A 26,216-nucleotide genomic window follows, 5' to 3' on the forward strand; every position below is an offset into this window, starting at 1 on the left:
CAGCCTGATGTGGGAGAGTCTTCTGTTTGTGTTGATTTTATTCGTTAATAAAGAAACTGCCTTGGCCCATTTAATAGGCCAGCCCTTAGGTGGGTGGAGTAGACAGAACAGGAAGAAGGAAGTGAGGTAGAAGGCTCAGACAATTGCCCCACCTCTCCTCTCTGGGACAGTCGCCACGAAGCCAGCCACCAGGTCAGACATGCTGAATCTTTCCCGGTAAGACACCACTTTGTGGTGCTACATAGATTATTAGAAATGGGTTGAAGCAAGATATGTGAGAATTAGCTAATAAGAGGCTGAAACTAATGGGCCAACCAGTGTTTAAATGAATACAGTTTGTGTGTTGTTATTTCGGGGCATACGCTAGCCAGGCGGCCGGGAGCCAGGCAGGAATGCATCCTGCTGCTCCTCACTACACCAGCCAGTCCAAGGAATAGACTGAGACCAGCCAGTCCAAGGAATTGACTGAGACAGGCCAGTTCAGCTTTTCTCAACCAGCTCTTCAGATCGACATGTAGAATTCCCTTTGTTTTTCTCCTACAAGCATGAGCGTCACCATACTGCTCACTTGTGTGCCTGTTGCCTTCTGTAAGGTGAGTATGCACAAGAAACTGCTTGATCCTGAATCTTTGGAGGAACCAAAAGGAACTTCTCTAAGAATGGCTTCATTCTGTGTCTTTGTTACTGGTGACTTGATGTAGCACCTGTGCTCAAATGCTTGGGGATGCAGGCTTGAGGACCATGCTGGCTGAACAAGTCATTCATCTGATGTTTGGGGGAATAGAGAACAATGTGCTTGTATTGATTGCTTGTCTATGCCTGTAATCAGACGCCATGATCAAAGCAACTGCGATAGTTTAATAAAAATGGCCCCACAGACTCAGAGATGGGGATGCTTAGTTATTAGGAAGTGGCACTATTTGAAAGGATTAGGAGACATGGCCTTGTTGGAGGAAGTGTGCCACTCAGGGTACACTTTGAGGTTTCTAAAGTTCAAGCCAGGCCCAGTGGCTCTTTCTTCCCGTTGCCTGTAGGTCTGTATGGAGAACTCTTAACTACTTCTCCAGTACCATGTCTGCCCGCATGCCACCATACTCACCACCAGGATAGCAATGGACTAAACCTCTGAAACTGTGAGCAAACTGCAGTGAAACGCTTTCCTTTATAAGAGTTGCCATAGTCATGGTGTCTCTTCATAGCAATAGAATGCTGACCAAGATAGCAACTTACAAAAGAAAGAGTTTATTTGGGGCTTATGGTTTTGGGAGTTAGAGTCTGTGGCTGTCACGCATGGCAGAGAGCATAGCAGCAGACAGACAGGCATGGGACTGGAGCAATAGCTGAGAGCTCACATCTTGGACACAGGCACGAGGCAAAGAGAGCTAACTGGGAATGGCAGAGCTTTTGAAACATCACAGCCCACAACCAGTGCCACACCTGCTCCAACAGTGCCACACCTCCTAATCCTTCCCAAATAGTTCCATCAGCTGGGCACCAAATATTCAAACATATGAGGCTAAGGGGACCATTCCCATTCACACTACCCCAGTGCTATCCAGGAAATCTAAAAGCTGACTACATTTGAATGCTGGGCACAAAGGACCTTCTTGTAGAATGGGCATCTCTAAGCCCTAAGAGATATGAGAACCCACTGAGAGCTTGGTGGTGGGCTCCACACTTGAGCAGAAGGCAGAAGGGGTGGACAGGCGGGGGTGTCAGCTGTGTGCAAAGGACAGAATAATAACAGTAATAATCTTTTATATCTGGACAACACTTTGTAGTTTACATGGGGCTTTAATACGCATTTTCTAATTTAAGCTGTACAATTGCACTGTACAAAAATCTGAGCAGGAAAAAAGGCAGAATTTATGTGGGAGGACATTGTAAAGTCTAAAATAACAAAAAAATGTGGAAATACTGTTAACCTATACTAGCCGAGACCACTGATGGACCCAACTGTTAAATGAGACCTAAGAAGGTACAGAAACAGGCTGTACACACAGGGTTGCAGCAATGGATCACCTCCATTGGTTATGAGTCGATTAGCATCTCCCCAGGACAGTGGGATGTGTCACTGTCAAGCTATGTGAGGGCCACCTGGAGAACTTATAAATGTGCAGGTTCCCTGATCATACCCCCAGAGATTCTGATTCCATGGGCTGGAAGTGGAGCCTAGAAATCCTACATCTGAACAGGTCTGCTATTGTGTGAACAAAGCCCTAATCCCTGTTCTGGAGCAGGCTCTGAGAACTGCGGCTGAAGGGTTTTACATACAACTAGACAGGTAGGATGATTTCCCACGTGAGCCGATGGATCCAGTTTGGGAAAAGAAAAGCCAGTCTAGCTGTTTTATTCCAAAGTGGGAGATTTTTGCAAATGGAATTTTTTAAAGCCTTTAAAAGAATTCACAGAATTTCAAACCAAAATGTAATATATCATGCATTGGCGAAATGTGTTGCAATGGATAGATCTGTGGTCTAGATATGTTGCTATTTTAAAGAGGATCAAGCCCTAAAATCAAAGCCAAGAAACTCTTGGTTAGGACCCAGCCTGACCTTGTCTAAGAGGATGGAGTGTGACGTCCAGCATTGGCCTCCTCTCGAAGCTTACTTCCCCCTCTGAAAAGCATTCTGTCCTTGTAATGGTGGCTGTAACGTTCTCCCTTCTCTGCTCTGCTGTCCCCATCCACCTTCCCTTGGCTTCCCTTGGAGTTGTCTAGTCTGAGCTAGTGCTTAGTCTGTGAGTGAAATTTCCCTCCTTTCTCAATCTTGTCCTGTTTCCAGTTAGGTCCTGGAAGCCAAGAATAGAAGATGGTGTGTGTGTGTGTGTGTGTGTGTGTGTGTGTGTGTGTGTTGGTAATTTTAATCTATTGTGGAGGCATACATGGCTACCCAAAATACATACATGTACACTGGTTTCCTACCTACTATTAATATCAAGAAAATTTCTAATTCTTTGCTGTTTCTTTCCTGTCATCACTTTTTCTTCCCTTAAAAATGAGTTTATGGGGGGTGGAGAGATGGCTCAGCAGTTAATGCACTGGCTTCTCTTCCAAAGGACCAGGGTTCAATCCCCAGCACCCACATGACAGCTCACACTAGTCTGTAACTCAAAGACCTGACACCCTCACACAGACATACATGCGGGCAATTCACCAAAGCACATAAAATAAAAATAAATAAATTTTTAAAAAATGAATTTGTGGATGAGCCCCACAGATAAGCCCCTAAATTAACCTGGAAAATACTCCCCTTCCCATCTACATTCATGCATGTCTTTTCATGCCAGACTTTTACTTCAGTGTTTCTGTTGCCCGCACCTGAACTATACGGTCATGTTAGTTGCAAAGGTGATGCTTGCCCTTGAAGCTGATGGCTGAAGTAAAAACCAGAGGAAGAGGAAGTAAGAAGGAATTGATACTAGGCTCTCGTGGAGGCTGAGGTCTTGACCCTTTCTTATCTGTGGTTTAATAGACGTCTAATCTGGTTAGTGCCGAAATGGTGGCAGATTTCTCTCAATGTCTGTACGTACACCTTGTCAAGATGGCATGAAAGCGCTTTCTGAAACCCATTCCTTTACATCTAACCTTAAAGACATGTGTAAGGACTAAGCTAGTATTTTTAAATGATAACTGTTGAGCCCCTTTCCCATTCCATTGCAGTGAAAACATTGTTCAACCCCGCTCCCGCCGTTGCTGACCTGGACGCCCGCTTCTATGCCCTCTCCAGTGTCTTCTGCTGCAATGAGAGCGAGGTAAAGATACTGGGCTTGCTTCTTCTGTGACAGGCAAGAGGCAGGACTAACCATATCACTTTGAGCACATGTGAATTCAATAAAAAGAGATTTTTCAGTTTATTGGGGCGTGGAGGACAGGAAATAATTAACCGAGCCTTGGGTGGCCATAAAGGGTTCTGACCCATGCCTGACTGAGTATGGCGCTGACTGCGCCTCCGCCCACCCGTGTTAGCGCCCTCGGCCCCACACTCTTGCTACATTGTTTTGATTTTAGTTGTTTCACATTTTTTCTGGACTCTTTAATATTGAAGTTGCCGAGTTGAACAAATAAAAATACAAGATGCCCCGCTACATGTGAATCTCAATAATTGGTGAACAAACATGCGAAACTATTTGTCGTTTTACTGAAAATCAGGTTTTCCTGCGCTTGTAGTTTATCTGGCCGCTGTAATTAGTACACAGCTCCTCGAGCGGTTGCTACCTTCTCGTATACGGATCACGTGACAGCACGGTGGAGAGACGCGGGCTCCCACTGAGGCTGCTGCTGAAGGAAGAAGTGTCTGATTGCAGGGTTAACGTACACACCCACACAACATACCTGTCATGTAGTGATCTAATCTACTCGTTTATAGGACTGCTAGGAATGAGACCAAGCACCTTTTTTTGTGTTTTTTATTGTTGTTGTTGTTGTTGTTGGGGGTTTTGTTTGTTCGTTTGGTTGGTTGGTTGGTTTTTCGAGACAGGGTTTCTCTGTAGCCTTGGAGCCTCTACTGGAACTCACTTTGTAGACCACGCTGGCCTCAAACTCACAGAAACTCCCTGTCTCTGCTTCCGAATACTGTGATTAAAGGCGTGTGCCACTACTGCCCGGCTAAATCACCATTTTTATAGAAAGACAGCCTTAGACTAGAATTCTCTCTCATGTTGAGATGCAAAATTTCTTACACAGTTTGGTAAATGCGACAGGCACAGAGAGAAGGGACTGACGATAGATAAAGCTGCATTTCCTTTGGCACTAAGGCTAAATGAAGATCTATGCTATCTTAACCTGCTCTCTTGACAACACGGACACAAGCTAAAGAAGGCTGCTACATGGAAACTAATTCTAACAAACCGCCTTAGATTATGCAACATTTTGAGCAACCACCATGGCTAGGCCTCGGACTAGGAAAAGGGAATTGTGGGAGGTAGTAACCATTTCACAATAAGAGGTTACATTGCTCTCAACCACCAAACTGGCTTAGATTTCCCTGGTAGGTACTGAAAAGACACTGTATTTGTTCTTCAGACAGTTTTCACAGCCCAAATTGTTTATTCAGCTAATGTATCTCCTCCATTAAATTACAAATTCCATTAGGACACAGCATCTGTCTTATTATATCCTGTCCTTGTCTATATACTCACTGTTGCTGTGTAGCACGTTCCCCAAAGCAGCAGTGATATTGCCATTCCCAGTTCCCATGCATGGTGAATTCGGATAGGGAACAGCATGGCTCATTCTTGCTCTGTAGTGCCTGTGGCAAGAGTTGAAAAATTCAAAGGCTGAGGGATTCTTCATTCGTATGTGTGATAGTTGGTACTAGTGTTTCCTGGAGCAGAATGAGTCAGAACACTTACATGTGACTTGTCTTTGTAGCCTGGGCTTCTACAAACATATACACACATGCACACACATGAGCATACATGGGGTAGAGGGGTTGTTAACAGAGATTTCAATGGTTTTTTAAACACATTTTTAAAGATTTAGTGTGTGCATGCATGTGTGTGTGTGTGTCTGTGTGTGTCTGTGTGTGTCTGTGTGTGTCTGTGTGTGTTCTATCTGCGTGTACAACTTTATATCAGAAGAGGGCACCAGCTCTCATTGTAGATGGTTGTGAGTCACCATGGGGTTGCTGAGAATTGAACTCAAGATCTCTAGAAGAGCAGTCAGAGCTCTTAACTGCTGAGCCATCTTTCCAGCCCCAATTTCAGAGGTTTTTTTTCGAAGATATCAGTGAGTGTCTCAAAATATATCAGTGAATTTAGCAAACAGAAGTGGTCCCGGGAAAACAGATTAACACAAAACTTATTTTTTAAGATAAAGGGTCCAGGCCTGAAGAAATGGCTCAGTGGTTAAGAGTACTGACTATTCTTCCAGAGGACCTGGGTTCAATGCCCAGCACCTACAAGGCAGCTCGCAACTAACTACCTATAACTCTGTCTCCAGGGGATCTGACACCCTCACACAGACATACATTCATGCAAAACACCAATGCACATAAAACGAAAATAAATCATTACAAAAAAAGATAATGGCCTCGGGATCTGTTTCCAGCACCGACCTGTTAGCTCACAACCATCTTTAACTCAAGGTTCAGGGGATCCAATGTTCTAATCTGGCTTCCTTAGGCTCCTGCACACACTTGGTACACAGACATATACTCAGGCACACACACATACACATAAAAATTAAGTAAATACTTAAAACTGGAAGATAGTCTCAGAGTACAGCAAATCCAGACTGAAAGGGAACATCCAGAAGATAGGAAGAGAAGATACCTGGCCAAGTTCAGGAAACCTTTGCTGTTGGGATCACAGAATGAGCAGACACTCTAGGGATGGGTTTTATACAACAAAGAATTCATTTGGGCGTGCTCAGAGCAAATAAAAGTGAGATGTAGTCCCATTCTTAGGGAAATATAGCATATGATTAAACTGTAATACAGAAAAGACATAATTTGGTTACATACTTTAAGTTTCTTATACATTGTATGTGTGTGCATGTGCACGCATGCTCACATGCCATGACATGTGAATGGAAGTTTCAGGGGAGTCAGCATTCTCCTTCAACCAGATGAGTCCTGGGAATTGAACTCAGGTCATTAGGCTTAGCGGCAAGTGCCTTACCCACTGAGCCACCTCGGCAGCCTAGCTGCTTACGTTTTGCTTTCATATAACAAATGGATTTAATTTGGGCACATTCACAGCAACTATATGCAGGGCATGCATGCAGTCTTACATAGTGTATGGTTAAGCGATCATATGGAAAAGAAAACTCAATTAGACTCACTGAGTCAAAAAGTACCATCTAATTCCTTGAGTGCTTTTTTAACTGCGCGGGTCACCAGCAGAAAAGCACCCCAGAGATGCAAGAGGGGCACCTCTCAGCCCTGTTAAAGCCCAAGATGCTTGTCTGTTCCAGGAGAAATACTGAGCCTGCGCAAGCCCTCTTTGTTTATTGTATGTGATTTAAGGAAGGTCACAGAGGGCTCTCCTGCTTTCAGTGGTCTGCAGCAGCGTGAGAGGAACGCCAGGCCAGGAGAGGAAGGGGATGACATCTATAGGTGTCCGTGTTCACAGGTGCGGGAATGGCATCCTTAGGCGCCCGTGTTCACAGGTTCGGGGATGGCATCCTTAGGTGCCCGTGTTCACAGGTGCGGGGATGGCATCCTTAGGTGCCCGAGTTCACAGGTGCGGGGATGGCATCCTTAGGTGCCCGAGTTCACAGGTGCGGGAATGCCATCCTTAGGTGCCCGTGTTCACAGACACGGCATCTGTGCAGTCCATGGTAGCTGTTGCTCTCCACTTCCCCACATTCCTGCTTCCTTTCAGAGACTGCATTTGTCCTTCCCAGTTCTATACCCAGAAGAGCTGAGAGAGCAATACAGCAGTCTCCCTCACTGTGAGTGTCCACACGGTTATATTCTCCCACCCCCAGTGTGTATTTCTTTTTGTTTTTATTGAAAAGTAAAAACAAATATTTTGTTTTGGTTGAAAGTGAGGTGTAGATGATGCACCGCACCCCTAACTATTTTAGTGTGCATCTCCTAAGGACCCTGACACTCTTGCCACGTGTAAGATTATCACTAATTCTGTATTGTCATCTAACACACAAATCACATTGATTTCCCCAGTTGTTCCAAGAATTTAAAAAATACTTTTAGATTTATTTTGTGCATGTGAGTGTTTTACCTGCATATATGCATATTGTGGGGCCTGTGGAGGCCAGATGAGGGAGCTGGATCCTCTGGAGCTGGAGTTACAAGTGATCACAAGCCACCGTGAGGGAGCTGGGAACTAAACCTGGTCCTCCGCCAGCGAAACAAGTGCCCTCAACCACTGAGACACGTTTTTGAGAAGGGTAAATCTGCAGTAGATCTCAGTTGCTTTATTCTGACCGCGGTTTCTTTCCTTGTGTCTTCCAGGCTGAGATTTTAACGGGCCTCACAGTTAGTAACCCGACCGAGGCTGGGAAGGCTGCATTGGTTCTCCTAGAACGGGGCTGCCAGGTCGTGGTCATTACCTTAGGAGCTTCAGGATGCGTGACACTGTCACAGACGGAACCTGTTCCAAAGCACATTCCCACAGAAGCAGTCAAGGCGGTGGATACCACGGTAGGTTCCAAGCTTGAAGAACCCTTTCCACTCTAAGTCGTGTTAGCACTTGGAAGTCATCTAATAGCAAAGATGGTCTTTCCGAAGGCTGAGATGAGGAGGTAAGACCTAGGCAGGGTGTGACAGAAGACAGCCAGGCAGGAGAACCATCACTGGGAGACTTTATGTCGCCAACCCTCTCTGAGCCTCAGTTTCCTTAACGAAAAATATTGCTGTTTCCTATATGAATTCATTCAGTAATATATCCAGAATATATTGCTGTATTTCCTATATACATTCGTTCAGTAAATAAATATTTGCTGACCACCTGTTATGTGGCAGCCATGCTCTGCATGCCAGAAACATATGAAGAAGAAGGTGGAGCTAAAACTGCAGCAGGAAACGCAGCCATGTCTTATGAGCTGCTTGGTGGCAGGAATGGCAAGGCTCACTGGTTAACAAGGCTCGCTGGTTAACAAGGCTCGCTGGTTACAAGGCTCACTGGTTAAGGCTCGCTGGTTAACAAGGCTCGCTGGTTAACAACGTTAACTAGTTATAAGGCTCACTGGTTACAAGACTCTCTAGTTACAAGGCTCACTGGTTAACAAGGCTTGCTGGTTAATAAAGCTCACTGGTTAAAAAAGCTCACTGGTTAACAAAGCTCACTGGTTACAAGGCTCGCTTGTTAACAAGGTTTACTGGTTAACAAGGTTCACTGGTTAACAAGACTCGCTGGTTAATAAGGTTCACTGGTTAACAAGTGTTAGAAGAGGCTGCTTGTTTGTTCCGGCCTCCCCGAACCAAAATAATCACACAAAAACCATATTAATTAAAACACTGGTTGGCCTATTAGCACTAGCTTCTTACTGACTAACTCTTACATCTTAATTTAACCCATTTCTATTAATTAGTGTGTCACCACATAGCAGTGGCTTACCAGGGAAAATTCCCAGTGTCTGTCTCCAGCGGCTCCATGGTGTCTCCCTGACTCTGCCTTTCTTCCTCCCAGCATCCAACCTAGTTCTGTTCTTCCCTGACATAGGCTCAAAGCAGTTCTTTATTCATAGACAGAAGGACCTCCCACACCAAACAAGGCTCACTGGGTGACATTGTTTTGCTTTCTTTTGTTTAATCTTCAGATTAGTACAGAATAGGTTTCATTACAGCATCTTCACACACACGTGTCACACAGCATCTTCACACATGTCACCCAGCATCTTCACATGCATGTGTCACATGGCATCTTCACATGCATGTGTCACACAGCATCTTCACACACATCTGCATGCATCTTTACACACGTGTCACACGGCATCTTCACACGCATGTCACACAGTCGCAGTATACTTTGTTCTCAAGAACTCTCCTCCCACACACACTCCACGCTCCTGCTGGACTCTTTTCCCACAGGCTGCCCTTTCGTTTGCTTTTTTATTACACGTTTCATCACTCTACGTCCCACTTCTCTGAACATCTCTTCCTCCTTCTCATTATCCTTCCTAGTTACAAACACACACACACACACACACACACACACACACACACACACACAGTTTTAAAACCGGGTTCTGCGTATAAGAGAAAACATGGCTCTCGTCTGAGTCTTGTTTGTTTTGCTTAACGATCTGCAGTCCTATCATTTTCCTGCCACCGTCATGGTTTCATCCTTCTTTCTGACTGCATAATGGTCCATTGTGTGTCTGCACCACATTTCCTTCATCTGTTCATCTATGTCCTGTATATCTTGAAAACTGCAGCAATAAACATGGGTATGCAAGTACCGAGATCCTTCAGATGCTAACCGCTAACATCCTTCAGGCTTCTGTGTCCCCTACATGTATCTCCTTGAATCCTTGCAAACATTACATGAAGCAGATGTGTTGCCACCCGCATTTTACCCTCTTGGAAGTAGCGGAGCCGTGGCTCCAAAGGTGTTCATGTTTCCACACGGGAGCTTTGGCAAGAAAGCACTGTGTTCAGGAAAGTGCGCGAAATAACAAGTCACAGCTGACAGGGGAAATGACAGGGACGTGCTGGAAAAAAAAAAAATGGTTCCTGATTACAAAATGAGGGAAACAAAAAGTGTGTAATATTAGAATTCAGAAGAGCTAGCCAGGTGATGGTGGTGCACACCTTTAATCCCAGGCAGAGGCAGGCAGACCTCTGTGAGTTTGAGGCCAGCCTGGTCTACAGAGTGAGTTCCAGGACAGTTACACAGAGAAACCCTGTCTCAGGAAAAAAAAAAAATCAGAATTCAGAAAAGCTGACCCGAAAAAGTATGCAAACATCAGAAATTAGCATTGATAAAGAGGGGAAAATTTGGGATCTCATTTATAAGAATTTTACATATGTTTAAAAAATTGGTTCTGGCTGGGTGGTGGTGACACACACCTTTAATCCCAGCACTCACTTAGGAGTAGAGGCAGGTAGATCTCTGTGAGTTCAAGGCCAGCCTGGTCTACAGAGTAAGTTCCAGACAGCCAGGGCTATTACACAGAGAAACCCTGTCTCAAAAACAAATTATTCAGGTCTGTTTTTGTTAAGAAACAACTTTAGCTTGCCTTACATGCAAGAGGTCCAAAATGACTGATTGAACAACCACAACCAACAACAACAAAATCAGGGTTATGATTATATTGTGAAAATGAAAGGAGAGCCGGGCGGTGGTGGCGCACGCCTTTAATCCCAGCACTCGGGAGGCAGAGGCAGGTGGATTTCTCTGTGTTTGAAGTCAGCCTGGTCTACAAGAGCTAGTTCCAGGACAGGCTTCAAAACTGCAGAGAAACCCTGTCTCAAAAAAAAAAAAAAAAAAAAAAAAGAAAAGAAAAAAAGATAAAATGAGAGCATATTTGGTATACATACACTAAATGTTCATCTTCCATATGTGGATGTTAAGAAACATTATCTAAAACTGATTTTAAAATGATAGCACAAACATGTTACCAGAAATTCAAGATAAATAACAGAATTAACCAAAAAAATTTAAAGGATTTCCCTCATAGAAACGGGAGTGAAGAGGAGTGGATCGTACACACTTACGCTACACGTGTTTAATCACAAATGCATGGCTTTGATTTTGGAAACAACACGGGTGACGGGATGGCTCAGCAGCAGCAGTGGAGACCGCTGGCATTCTTGTAAAGGATCCAGGTTCTGTTCCAGCACTCACATGGCAGCTCACAACCATCTATAACTCCAGTCTCAGGGGATCTGATGTCCTCTTCTGGCCTCCATGGGCACCAGGCACATACATGATACACTTGCATACATACATGCAGGAAAAATTCATATACATAATATAATAATAGATGTTTTAAAAACAATACAATGAGACTATACTCACTAGAATATCTGTAACCAAGCCCTGTTACTAACAAGTATGATCTAGATTGGAGAAATGAGAATTCTTGTACATTGGTGACAGGAGCTTGAGATAAAGCATTCACTTTGGAGAATAGTCTGAAAGTATGTCAGAAAGCTAAACAGAGAGTCCACAAGTGACCAGCAATGCTACTTCTAGTGGCTACCCAAGAGAAATGAGCACAGATGAATGAGATATTCCAGGTAGTATTACACCCAGGCACCTCACACTTGGAAATGCCCAGTGTCCTCCAGCATATAAGTGGACTAACAACTTGTAGTATATCCATACATCTGGATATAGATGAACACTAGAGGGAATAGTGATTCATGCTTTATGCGTGGCAAGTGTTTACAGACTCAGCCATCCCCCCGCCACCCCCTCATCTTTTTTATGCTGTGTTGTGCTGTGTCGTTTCTTCTCATCCAGCAGCCTCGCCGCCAAAATTCTTGCCTGAGCCAACAACTGTTTGGCCAGTTTAAGAAGATAAATAAGTTCCCTGGTGGGGTGAGGGATCCCTGGGGTGAGATTCTCCCGAGCACACAGTCCCTTCGCTTCCTGTCAGCAGAACGGTCCAGTCTGCTGTGGGTTCGCAGGTTTGTCACTTGTCCCCTCCTCCACTCTCAGACATCAGGCGTGACACAGATGGAGGAGAGTGGCTATTGGTTGGCACACCGTCCACTCGAGACAGCCTCTACGTCAGTGCTGCTGCATGCTGCTAAATTCAGTTTTGCCTCTGTTAATAGTTGCATATATCACTTCTATTTTTAATCTGTTTTTCCCATTGTGCTGGCGTGAGAGGGTGGCAGTAGCTGCAGATGTCCTCTGTTCAGTTTGGAAGACATGACCGAGGTGTCTCTCTTTCCATCTCTGCATCTCTGCCTCAGAATGATGGGTGCTCGTGTGCGTTCTATTCTGGAGTCATTGAAAGTGCATTCTATATCACACACACACACACACACACACAGCAACACTTATGGATTGTCATGCTAGTACGATGAAATGCAGCATTATGTTAGGTCCTGGAAGCTCTGTAAGATCCTTATGTGTTGATTGCCTTTCTTTATATAAATGCTTAAGCCCTAGAATCTGCCCTGACACTCTCGTTTCAAGAATGCAGGACACAAGCTAAATCTATGTCCTCCAGAATCACGGCTTTACGATAACACACCATAAATCAGGACAGATAACTAAGTCAAGACTAAACAAAAGCCAGGGGCAAAGGGGATGCATCTTCCCCACGCTTCCCTGCCATTTCTCCTGTCCTGTCTGAGTCTGGCAGGATTCAGGATTGCTGATGGGGCTTCCGTCACTTCTGCCCACCTGCATGGACATCCCCTAGTGGCAGGGCCTGAGGATTTGCTCTAGAGATTGCCCGAGTGGGAAGTACAGATGTGTGGTTGCTGTTACTTGCTAGATACCAACAGGTGGCTTCTTTCGGGTGTGTTCTCCCAGCCTGAGATCTGGCTTCTGCTATCCCGGCTGTTCTCAAGGGTAGGTTCCCATCAATCCACCACGTAGGTGCTGTAGGACTGACAGTGCAGTCTGAAGCCAGCATCTGCGTGGTCATTACTCCCATCTTAGACCTTTCTCCCACCCTGCCCTCTGCACCTTGTCCCCTCCCTGCCACATCACTATGACAGGTGCAAAGTCCAACAGCTAATGCAAAATATAATTAGAGCCAATGAATGTAGGTCACTGTAAGAGGTGTCTCAGCCCAGGTGCTCTGTAGCACTGCTTGCTCCTAGTGACAGGGCAGTCCCCTGGGAAGACTGACAACTCCAGTCATCACGTGGTCACTGCCCACATGGTCTCTGACCTTGGCCTGTGTCTCCCAGAAGTGCACACTTCATACACACACACCCCTTTCTGTTTTCTAGTCAGCATGCACTATCACTGTATGTGTAGGGTTTCCGCGCAGTCTCTGTAGATCTCTGTGCAGAAACAGAACAGAATGTCTAGGTGTCCTTCACTGTTGAACACTCGAGAGCTGGAGCGTGAGATGCTGTAGGTGAAGAATAAGAATGCTGGCTACTGAGCGGGACCTACAGAGTTATGAAGACTTGACTTTAACTCTGTGTCAGTGTGGCTTCTGGTTTTTGTTTTTGTTTTATGCAAGAAGAGATTTTGTTTCCTTTAGATTTTTGCTTACTCTGTGGATACCATTGTCAGTCACAGTACCATACTGGGCAGGGATGTAGCTCAGCTGAGATGATTTGCATAGCATGAGTAAGGCAAAAATTAAAGATAGAGCCAGGTGGTGGTGGTGCAAGTTTTTAATCCCAGCACCTGGGAGACAGCAGCAGGTGAGTTCCAGGACAGCAAAGGCTGTTACACAGAGAAACCCTGTCTCAAAAAAAAAATTAAAGGTAGATAATATTCCATACACTTCTGATGGGAACATACACTCTTACAATGTTTTCAGAGGATGACCTGAGAGTACCAATTAAAATACACTTTCTCTCACGTCTACTGAATCCCCTTCCAGGAGTCTGCTACAGGTATGCCCATGAACAAATACTTATGCCAGGGTGTTTACTTCAACTTTCTATTAGCCCAAAGTTGAGAAGATGGCGAGTCCTCCTCAGTAGAGGAGGTTAAGCAATAGCTGTGTCATGATGGTTTCTGGAAAGTGACTCGCAGCTCTCGGTGCATAAATGCAGATCTTGTGTTCGGAGCATCTCGCAAAACTGTTCTGATCACTGCTCAGGAAGGGGGTGGATTGGCGTGATGATTTCCACTTTCCGTTTCATATCCTTCTCAATTATTTGAGCTCTTGTCCATAAACTTGTGTTTTTAGGGTATTACTTTATTATTTGAAAGAAAGATTTCTTTGGCGGCACAGCCAAAGCTGTTGCGAGCCAGCCACATCTAGCAAACAATTAGATCCCATCATTGCTCCAAGGCTGCTGGGTGTGGTCATCACAGAGGAGTCCTTGACGGTTCAATATCAACCTCTCAAGCATCCTAAGTCTCCACGCAACCAGCCCGAGCCAGCTCTTGACTTGAGGATTCTGGAAGGATGCTCTTTGCTACACGAGACCAGCAGTGCATTCTTACTTGGGTCCCCAGGGGTCCAGTCTGGATATTTCAGTGCACACTTTGACAGGATTCTTTCCTTAATCTTTTTGAAGAAATAGTTTTTCTCAAAATGTTATTTTATATAGTTCCCCTTTGAAATATCAGGGTAAACATCAAAGCTTGCTGCTTCTGTTCACAATTCTGATGTACTGCGCATCCTCGAAGGAACTGCTCTTATTCAAGCTTCCTTCTGAATGAGTCTACTTGTTACCAGCTTGGCTCCTGGGCCTTCTTCCTAACGCCAGGGCACAGAGTCAGCCCTACTCTGCTCTTGTCATGGGTCTTGGCTTTGGCTACTGGCTAACCAGGAAGATTAAGGGACCAGGCAAGGCTATGGCAATGTTTTAGTCAGTAAAGTGTTGGTGTACGGACTCCAAGTATAAGCAGCAGAGTGTGGAAGCCAAGCACCCCAAAAAGCTGAGCATGATGGGATACACCCACGATCCTGTGCTTCCTCCATCAGTCCCTCCTATTGAAATTGTCCTAAAGCAGGGCAGTGGTGGTGCACGCCTTTAATCCCACACTCGGGAGGCAGAGGCAGAAGGATCACTGTGAGTTTGAGTCCAAACTAGTCTGCATAGCAACTTCCAGAACAGCCATGGCTATGAGAGCCTGTCTCAAAAAAGGGGGAGGAAATGGTCCTGATTGAAAAGACTCTTGGGAGTGGAAGAGCATGTCACACCATGATGAGTACTGAATTATGTCCCCACATCTGAGGCCGGGCCTCCAGTGCAATTGTATTTGGTGACAGAGCCATGTTGGAGACAATTAAAGTTAAGTGAGGTCACAGGCCGAGCTCCTGCTCCAATAGGTGAGTGTCCTAAGAGCAGCACTATAGGAGAGTCCACTCTGCATGCACACAAAGAAAGAGTAGCCACCTGCAAGGCCAAGAGAAACGCCATCTTGGTGACACTTTGATCTGAGACCTCGCAACCTTGAGGACTATGAGAAATAAGTTTCTCTTGTGCAAGCCACTCAATCTGTGGTTTGTTTTGGCACCCCTGGCAGACTAATACAAGGAAGCTAATGAATATGCCCAGAAGTGGCCTAAAATAAACTCAGAAAAATCAGGTGTCCCCTAAGGAGAATATGAGGAGCAGCAGGATGAGCCAAGTCACTCGTGCAGTAAGCAGTAAAGGGCTGCACTGAGAAGCCGTCACACGTCCAGTGGCCTGGGGCAGATGATGGCTCCCTTCTAATCCTGCCTTAGCCATGGGCCAGCTGGGCCTCTCTGAGCAAAGGACTGACGTACTGTCTCACTACTCTGCCTTTGGATTTGGGTGACAGTCCAGCGCTCTGTGTCTTGACAGTCTTGTCACTTGTCGTGATGCAGACTTCTATAATCACTCCTTGTCTCTCGATCTGGAGAAGTTTCCAGATCTTGAAAAGGCCTTGCTTCCTGATACTTCTTCTGCAGCCTCAAAGGAAGGGAGTAACCCACCATCAACCCTGACTACTCCCTGGCTCGTGTGAGCACTCACAAAGAAGCCACGCGTTAGAACATCCCTCTGTGTCTGTCCGGTTACTTATGCAGACTGGGGGTTTCTAGACAGCAAACACCAAGAGCATGCTATGCCCACGGGTTCAGAACACCCAGGCACCATCTCCATTCCAACATAGCTGCTTCCTCTCCATGCCAGGCCTGGACTCTGTAGAAGTGGTGTGGAGGGATTGAGCCATCCCAGATAATAAGGGCTCTGACAGGATTTACACCCATTTCATTCTTGTCCCTGAGTGGCCATTCCCGGAGGAGACATGCATTTTCTTACAGATTATAATCAAATTTTCTTTTCATTAAACTTCTTTGGTAGGAGCCTGAACTGTTAAGGTCAGTGACCCTCTTCCTAACATTTCCCAACTGCCTTTGTAGCTGAGATGAGCTAACCAGTCCTGCTGCCCTGCCTAGCAAACTCCCCAGGCTCAGGACCCCATCTAGGAGTCCTTCGTGAGCAGTCCCAATCTCAGCGTATTACAGCAGCCCTTTGGAAGCACCTGGAGAGTTCTCGTCCCTTCTGGAGAGTTCCTGGCTGGAGTCGGGAGTCGCTCCACTTGGCTGTCTCTAGGACCGCTCTCTGGGCTTCTTCATGTCCCTCACAGTCTACATCTCAAATATCTAGAGAAAGACAAAATCACAGAGACAGTACTCCTTATAAAGTATTTGAAAATGAAATGATTACCCAGTGTTCCCTTTTAAAACATGTCCTCATTTAACAAAGACCACAACTAAAAAAGTCCAGGTTTCAGAGAGTGAGAAGCGCCTCTGAAACACAGGAAACCCACTGTTCTACAATGCCCTTATGGCAGCTCGCAACCTGAAACTTCAGCTCCAAGGAATACGACACCCTCCTCTGGCCTCTGCATGCACACACACACACATACACACACATACACACACATATGCACGCACGCACACACATAGGCACATAGGCAAAACATTAATAGACATAAATAAATCTATTTTTTTCAAATAGCCCTCTTTGCCCCAAGAATGACATTTATAAAACTCTCTGAAAACTTTACTGACAGAAGCTAACAGAAAAGATGAAAAAGACAAAAAGGGGTTCACTGGCCATGAGGAAAGGACAGGGTAATTACTAAGGCGACTGACAGGCAGGACACAAGCCATCTGTCATGCCCAGCAGGGCTGTATTAGCTGTATTACATTACCTTCACATCAGCAGATCACCTCATTTATTAGCTAATCAGGCAGAATTTAATATTAGAAATTATCTTTCTTAATCCTGCATGTGATCAGTTGAAAACCCAGGGCTCTAAAAAAAATCTAATTGCAATTGCTTACCAGAAATGTCATCTTCATGTTAAAGAACTGAACCAGGGCCAAGAGTGAGACTATTTTCTCCATGTTCCCAATGCACTGCTCCACAGCAGAACTGGGTTTATACATCCAGGTGCCCAGTGTCCCATCCTCTCTCTCTCTCTCTCTCTCTCTCTCTCTCTCTCTCTCTCTCTCTCTCTCTCTCTCTCTCTCTCTCTCTGCCCCCCCCCTCTCAGAGATGGTCCAGGACTAAAAATGTGGCCGTGGAGAAGAGCAGCCTGGGATGAAAAGGCAGATCAGTCATCTCAGTCACAGCAAAGAGGCAAGGGAGAAATGTCTGAGTCTAGGTTGGAGTGCCCTGCAGGCCTGGGCAGGAGCTCGTCCCTCCAGCAGGGCGGGATGGCAGAGGTCGATCGTATCCGTCTATGGTTGGCACCTTTTCCCCCAGCACAGTGCTCTTCAGGTCTACTTCTCATCACCCCCGCTGGTCAGTGGCCTGGTCGCCGGCGTGACACAAGGTAGTGAGCCTGTGATCTGCTCTGGCTTTTCCACGGCAATTCTACCAGACTCCAGGGCAGACCTGCCAGGACTGCTCTGTGGGGCTTCTAAGCGCCTGCAGAATGGAGAGCTTTCTTCAGGGCAGTTGAAACTAAGAAGAGATTTTTAAAAACTGGTATCAAACTACAGAGCCCAAAAAGCTGGAGCCATGCCTACCATCATCATTGGCCCCTGCTGCTGATGGTGGGGGCAGGGGGAGCAGGAGAATGGAAGGAAGGCAGGGGCATGGTACATAGATGTGGGCATCTGCCTGCTCTTCACAGTGTGAGTGCGAGCTCTAGGCTGCACTCTGTAAATACACTGCTAATGGTGTGAAGGGAAGGTGTGTGTGTGTGTGTGTGTGTGTGTGTGTGTGTGTGTGTACATATGTACTACAGTAGTAGGACTCAAGATTCTCCTACCTTAATCATCTCCTGAGTTACTGGGATTATGGGACTACAGTTGCATGTACTACCACAGCCAGACTTCTTTCACTTTTTTTTTTTTTTTTTGAGACAGGAGTCTTACTATGGAGCTCTGGCTGTCCTGGAACTTTCAATGTAGATCAGGCTGGCCTCAGATTCACAGATATCTGCCTGCCTTTTCCTACCAAGTACAGGATTAAAAGTGCTACACCACTATACTTGGCTTTTTTTTTTTTTTTTTAAGGCAAGATTTCCTGTATAGCCCAGGCTGGCCTCAAACTTTCAATTCTCCTGCATTGGATTCTGAGTCCTCAGATCACAGGCATGTGCCTCCATGCCACGAAGGGGAGGTGCTTCGTTTGCTCTTTCCTAGTGATACTATTAAATTTCCTTCAGAAATTTAAGGGAGGGCGACTTGGCCTAGCGATAGAGAATAGCAAGCATGAGACCTTGGCTTCAGTCATAACACCAAAATAGTAAAAATAACACGGAAAGCCTTTGTGGGTTTTTGTTGTTGCTGTTGTTGCTGCTGCTGCTGTTTTGATTGTTATTTTTTGAGACAGGGTTTCTCTGTGTAGCCCTGGCTGTCCTGGAACTCACTCTGTAGACCAGGCTGGCCTTGAACTCACACCAGCCACACCAGCCCCAGCAGCTTTTTTAAAAGAATATAAAATTTGCCTGGCAGTGGTGGTGCACGCCTTTATTCCCAGCACTTGGGAAGCAGAGACAGACAGAGCTCTGATTTTGAGGGCCACCCTGATCTACAGAATGAGTTCCAGGACAGCCAGGGCTACACAGAGAAGCCCTGTCTCAAGAAAAAAAAAAACACAGAATTCTATACGCTAACCCACTGAGGAAAAGCCCTGAGGTTTGGGAACAGAAGGGACAGAAACGATCCTTAGGAAGTGGAGTTATATGCATTTTCTCTGAGAGAGTCAAAAACTAAAACCCTGGAGTTTTATAGCCTTTATTTCAGACAAAACAAAACACAGTTGGGGCAAAGACTGAGTTCTGTGTGCCAGGTAACTCTCCCATAACTGTCCTGTTTCTGATGGAAGAGCCCCTTTCTCCTATGTAGTCTGCTCTTGTTTAATGTGTGGGAATCGATCCTTTAAACCAGCTTTGCCTATAATGTACATCAAATGCATGTATTTACCACTTGAGCACTTCCTCCCTCCTTCCCCTCCAAAAGTTAGGAAATAACTTCAACAACACAGAAAAATATTTTTAAAAAAATGTCTTATAGGCCAGCCATGATAGCATATGCCTTTAATCCCAGCACTTAAGCGGCAGAGGCAGGAGGATCTCTGTGAGTTCAAGTCCAGCCTGTTCTACATAGAAAATTCCAAGACAGCCAGGACTGCACAGAGAGGCACTGTCTCAAAAAATAAATCAATACAATAAAATGATCCATACCATGCAGCCTTATTAATTCTAATCATTTTGCTATTCTAGCTTCAAGTGTTTTTTTTAATATTTGAGAATTTCATATGTGAGTACTGTATTTATATCATTTCCACCTGGCAGTCTCTTTCCTTCAACTCCTCCCCTCCCACCCCACTCCTTCTTAGCTCCACAGGTCTGTCCCCTTGACTATAAAGTGTGGACCCACACAGATAATATAGATGTCAAAGTCCTGACTGAACAAAGGGCAGCATCCAGGTTCCAAAGGCTCTATAGGAACCACATTTCTTGCTGTTCCCTAAACATGTGACTAATTTCCCCTGGCCCTTTTCTGAAGGAGTCTTAGATTCAGCACCCTGCTTTGCCTCAAACTCAGCTCTATCCAAACAAAAGCATTAAAACTGAAGCCCCCAAGAACACTACGGTCCATCAGGGAAATGCTAATCTAAACTACATAGACTTAGGTATGGTGCTGTAGACCTGTGATCCCAGGCACTTGGAAGGCAGAAGCAGGAGGATTGGGAGTTAGCAGAAACCTACCCTTCATTTAAATACCAGCTGGCATTTAATAAGAAATACAATAAATAATAAACAGAAATGATAAATATCCTCCACACAAACACCTCAGAGCCCAGTGCTAGTTCACGTAGTTTCCTACCATGCGTGCTCTAGACACCAGTCTCCTCATACCTACTCCTCCCTCGTGTCAGGGACCGTGGAGGAGGTGTATGACGGGTTTGGGGTGTGTAGACAGGACCAGGTATTCCGGCCGAGGGCCAAGCACTTCCCAGTGAATCGCTCCCACCAGCTTTCAGCACAGAGTCTCCAAGCCATTGTGCTCAGTTCCTCCCTTCACCCTCACAGTGTAGACCCGGCTCAAGAGTCAGGAGCGAGGCGGGCACTGTGCGGAAGTGGAGGCATTATAAATAACCCAGGAACCTTCTCCCACCAGCAACTGCCTGCTGATTTTGTGGCCTAACAGCTAAGTTCAGAACGGCATAGCTACGGCATTGTGCAATGACTAATTGCTCAAAGTTCTGTGTGTGGCAGAGGTGCAACCTGTGGTTGGTGCTCACGCTATCAGATGCCTTTGCTGTGTGAGAATCCGATGGCTCCGTGCCATCTAGCAGTTCCCAGAGAACAGTGATCTTACTGCGAGCACCGCTCGCTCACCGAGAAGAAAGCAGCTGGTGAACATGAGCGCTTGGCAGAGAACGTTGAGTGAATCTTGTCTAGGATTCCCAGTCATACTGGATTAACTGTTTTCTGTCTAGAATGGTGGAGACACAAGGAAGAAAGATTGCTGACCACAGAAGGCAAGGTCAGGCTTTAGAACCCCATGAGTCACCAACGGACACTCTGGTTTTAAGTGCCATTTATTCACAGATACATAAAGTTATTTCTACACAAAGCCTTCATTAACAGTGTCAGAAGAATAGGCCTTTCTCATCCCACTTATAGTTTGCACTCAGGGCTCCTTTTCTCTTTTATTAATTACGGAATGAGTTAATCTACCACAGGCATTTTGGGCAAATGGGGCTTTGGGCCAGTTTTCAGTCTCCTTCAGCCATTTTTCTCTGTGGCTTTCCCAGACTGCAGAGCAGTGAAGGCCCTGAAGGAGGGTCAGTGGGTTCTGCTGAGCACAGCCAAGCCAGCCCCACCCCAGAACCTGAGGAGGCTACAGCCATCTATGGCCCATCTACTCCAAGGCTGACAGTGGACCTCATGATCTCTGCAGTCTGGCTAGCCTTGGCCAGATGAGAGATGCTCTGCCAAGTGACACCGAGACATGACTGCGGGCCGCCAGCTTCAGCAGGCGTGGCAGAACTCCTCCTGGGGTCACAGTGATGCCTGACAGCTTTCATAACATAACCAGCTATAATATAAACAAACCATGAAATGTCCTAATTTTATTATCAAGCAACAAGCAACATAGCCTCCCCACCCCCATTTCCACTCTCAGCATGGAGTAGAAATTGAAAACAAGCTAAGGGCTTTTGGAATGGGTGAGCGCGGCTTAAAGGATGGGGCTCAAGCTCTGGTTGCAAGGAGAATGAGGTGCACAGAGGGGTACAGTCAAGGATGTCTGCTCTGTTCATTGCTGGGTATGTCTGCATTTCATATGGGATCCTTTAGATGCAAGTGTTACTTCAGAGCACCCCATCAAAAGGTTCCACCTCAGCACTGGTGTGACTGGCCACAGAGAGGCTGTCGCTGACTGATGAGGCTGAGGAAGAACCCTGATACACAGGCAAGGTCCAGGTGGAGCCAGCAAATGACCTCTGTCATTCCAGGAGCCTCTTGTCTCCAGTCAGAGGACAGCCTGAGCAGCACAGCCCTGCAGTGTGGAAACCAGACACAGCCAGCAGGGTCTCCTTGTGGCTGCCACTCAGCCTTACACAAGGCCCCAGGGAGGCAGTTGTTATGATCACCTGCTCTCCTACAAACCAACCAGTGAAGAGGCCAGGGCTCTGGCGTGGAGGCATAAGGAGCTTTTTGCTGTGTCTTAATTGAAGTTTAACCGATGTGGTGGAAATAAGGAGAGCAGTGCTGTCTTTAATGTCCCCTCCAGCCTCTCTGGGCAGAAAAGCGCTGGCCTGTACACACCTGGGCCTCACCTTGCTTTGACTCTACACTCGACCTCCCATTGATCCTTCTCTGCCCCCATCCATCTAAATGAAATAATGCTTTAGCCCCATAAACCTCATTCCAGAGAGAAATACATAATTCAAGAGGAGTACGGATGTCAAAGAGGAGGCACGCCAATTTGTGTCAGCATTCGCTGTGAAATAAAGGAGTACAAGGAGAGTTTAATGTAATGTAGAATTGAAATTAAAACAGAGCCAATATTTAGGCATTCCTCCGCCTGCTTCTCCCTGCTGTGACACAAAGGGCTGACTCTCTGAGTACCAATGTCATGTGTTGTTTGCTTTGCTTTTTCTCCTACCGGGATTTTTTTTTCTTCTTCTCTGGGTGAAATGTTACATGCTTGTCTCTGGCATCTAAAATTTGACCTTTTCACCTGTTCCATTCTGATCACAGTAGCAAAAATCAGAAGGAAAAAAATCAGACTTTTCCCTCCGCCTTCCAATCTCCACCCTTCATGATAGCAGCACAGAAAGGACCCCTGCCTGCTCAGTGTCACTGGCAGCTCTCAACTCTTCCCTGACACCCAGCTAATGTGTCACCGCCATACTTTCTTTTCCCAAAGCTGAAAAAAAAATTAAAGGTTGATATGAACATCTCACAGTATGCAGCTGGGCAAGGAGTTCCTGCTCCCCCAACTCTTCGGTGCCCAGTGGGGAGACAGCATAACAAAAAAGTCAAAACAAACAAAAAGGGAGAGACCTGTCTGGAGCTCTTATTCCATTTCCTCCCATCATTTTTGATCAAATGCTAGAATTCCATAGTTTGAGCCCAGACATAAATGATTCACCCTTTCCAGAAGCAAATTCCTAAGGTGGAGTGTTTCTCTGCCCACAGCCTCGGTACCACCTGGGAACTCATTAGGAATGCAAATCCCAAGCCCCACCTTAGGTTTAATGGATCAGAAAGTTTGAGGGTGGAGCACAGCCCTCCCCATTTAACAAGCCCTCCAGGCTATTCTGAGGTCAAAATTGAAACCCCTAGCTTAGAAGACGTGTGTTTGCTTCCACCGAAGATATTCAGAGGTACACCATATATTCTGAAGGTATTTTAAAATATTTATGGGCAAAGGCCAAAAGCCTTTCCAGGTACTGAGCTCCAACCAAAGACATCCCAACTGCCACCAGCCAGTGGCCCTGAGCTCTAATGCTTGGTTTCTGTCTAGAAAATGAAAGCCTGGCTGCCTCCCGGGGCTGTAATGAGATTCTGTTTGGATTACATCTGTAAACATACCCTGTAAACAGGCGAGAAAGTGAGAGTCCTGTCACTCTCCGCAGGATTCTAGGATTGGGAGCATTGTCCCTGACCGGAGCAGAAGGGCCTGCGTTTATCACTTCCCTGACCCAGTTCACTTTTCTTACCCAGTCAGTGACCTGCTGGATGTGTCTCAGGTTCCGCCGTTTAGCCTCACCAAGTCCATCTGCTGTTAAGGAAAACCATTTCCTGATTAGCGGCTCACCGGACCTAAGGGACCCTGTACCCCTGCCCAGACATGTCTCCCGGCTTCCCCAGGATGCTCTATGTTGGTCTGTGAGGGTGGACTGTGGATACAAAGCTCTCATGCCCGGTGCGCGCCACACCAGAAACCCCCATCTCAGACCTTTAAGAAGGAAACTTAACATTTATTTTGATGGCACCCCTTAAGCAGCACAGAAAATCAGAGAGAAAAATCCCTCAAGCCAGCCTAATCTACAGAACCCAAGATTGACAAACCAGACCAGTTAATGTTGCAAAGTGTAGTGGGTTTTCACTTCCCAGATTCGCGGTCACAGACAGTTTCACCGCAGCAATCCTCAAACACCAAACTCCCCGTGCGTCGCTGCCTTAATCTGAAAACCTCAGAGAGTCTGGGAGAAAATCTGAGGAAGGCGGAAACTAAACCTTTTCTGCGATGTTTGTTAGGAATGAAGCTCTCGTAACTCGCTCCCGCTGGATCACCAGCAGCCTCGCTTTCGTCTGACATGCAGCCAAAGGATATGGTTACATTTTGTCTAGCTATGAAATAACACATTCTCAGTTAACTATACAATTAAAATATGAAATTATTTTCTGAAAAATGGGTACATATTTAGCAAGTCTGCAGAGACAGAAAGTAGAGCGGCCCAAGGGCAGTAAATGATGCGGTTTCTCTTAGGGGGATGAAAACTTCTGGACTCAGACAGCAGTGAATTTTGCTCAACCCCAGGACTACACTAAGGAACAGGGAATTGTACTCTGAGCAGGTGGACTGCGGGTTAGGAATTAGATCCCAGAGATCCCAGAGCCAGGATTTGGGGAGAGGTTGTTTGTTTGTTTGTTTGTTGTTTGTTGTGTTTGTTTGTTGTGTTTGTTTTTCTGTGGAAGGAGTTTGTAGTTCAGTAACCCTGGGTTCCATCCCCACCACACACACACACACACTCACACACACACACACACACACAAGTGACTACCAGGTTATATAAACCAAGGAACAAGTTTCAGTACAGTACTTGATTAATTTGAAGTGCTGATCATTTGAACTATATTAGGCCATGAAATAGTTTAATCTTTTAATCATAGAGTATTTTTAAGTAGACTATCTCAACCTAATCATTAACATTTATCATAAAGTGGCAAAGATATGAACATCTGTGATATAATAATTTGTCATGTTTCCTACAGATAATTTAGCGTGGAGATCAGCTCCATTACACAGAGAGACAAACTCTGGGTTCTGGCTGGCTGTCACAATGCTCATAAAATGAAGTGGTTCAGGAAGGCGGGAAGTTTGAGGTTGGGGAAGGATGTGATCTCATCCTCCTGAGGTAAACATGATAAGAGGAGAGGAACAGATTCCAATGGGAGCTGCGTGTGCTCTGAGCTCTTGTGTAAACTGCCTGTCTCAGGGTCAGTCCACCAGAGAACTCACTCGGTCACATCTGCACAGGCGACAACCTTTGCACCAGCCATCCTGGTCCCCATCTGCTCCCAAATTCCTTACTCTGTGCCTTTGAGTTTCCCAGGGTTCCCTGGTAATCGTGTTAGGATGTCTGGCTCAGTGGAAGGAAAGTGGGGAGCCACCAGTGGTTGCCCGCCCTGCCCGCAGTGGAGTGTGTGCCTGTTAGGGTCTCTCACATGCCAAAGACCCTGACTAGAGCATTTGCTCTTCAGGATAAGAGGCCTTACTTCAGCATTTCTCGGATGTATCACCCTGCCCTAAAGAACCTTGTGAAAGAAAGAAAGAAAGAAAGAAAGAAAGAAAGAAAGAAAGAAAGAAAGAAAGAAAGAAAGTCCCTATTCACCCTCCTTTTTCCCCCATAAAATATTAAAATGATAACTATACTCATATGTACATTTATATACAGTAGCTCTTTAAAGAGACACCAACCATTGCAATAGCCATGGTTTTTCATATTCATGAGTTCTAGCCCCCGCTGGGAACACGCGCCCTGTAGAAAAGAAAAGCCCCCAGCAGAGCTCTCCTGCTCATCCTGGCAGCCAGTGGTGAGGTTGGTCACATGGAAAAGGGGACCCAGCAGCCTGGTGGTCTCTACTCACCAGGATGAGCCCTGACCTCAGTTTCCAGCGCCGCTAGAGGAACCTCACTCCAAGCTTGCACAGCCACCTTCTGCCTTTGGGGGATCTGCTACCACCTCTCCCTGGCAAAGGTGGCATCTGCCCAGCGTGGAAAGCAGCGTGTCCCACCAAGCTTCAACGCAGAGGAGGTCCAGGGTGTCCCTGCCACCGTGCTGACCTCCGACCCCGTCTCTCCGAGCTTTGGCTTATTGTCTAGCCTCTGCTCCTTGTCCCTGCATGGAAGCCGGAGCCTGGCCTGCCTTCTCCAGCTTTGCATTGACAACAGGGACCCTGCTCTTCACTCTCCATTGTCCACACGTTAGTCTTGCCCACTCACTACAGGGTCCACCGAGTTCACAGACCTC

The 26,216-nt window shown here is 46.0% G+C and overlaps 1 protein-coding gene across 2 annotated transcripts in view; it reads left to right on the forward strand.

The window, feature by feature from the left end:
* The window catches only part of Rbks (ribokinase), an 86,278-nt gene that overhangs the window by 47,735 nt on the left and 12,327 nt on the right, over positions 1–26,216 (forward strand). Inside the window, exons 6-8 of one of the 2 annotated variants that reach the window (XM_038318004.1) lie at positions 3,662–3,753; positions 7,920–8,108; positions 21,264–22,826. In XM_038318004.1, coding sequence (XP_038173932.1) covers positions 3,662–3,753; positions 7,920–8,108; positions 21,264–21,278 — 296 coding nt within the window. In that variant the 3' untranslated portion in view covers positions 21,279–22,826. Of the gene's footprint in view, positions 1–3,661; positions 3,754–7,919; positions 8,109–21,263; positions 22,827–26,216 lie in introns of those variants that run through there. The other variant, XM_038318003.2, reaches the window with a different exon arrangement.

Source organism: Arvicola amphibius, chromosome 2 (assembly GCF_903992535.2).
Source record: "Arvicola amphibius chromosome 2, mArvAmp1.2, whole genome shotgun sequence".
Classification (NCBI taxonomy): Eukaryota; Metazoa; Chordata; class Mammalia; order Rodentia; family Cricetidae; genus Arvicola; species Arvicola amphibius.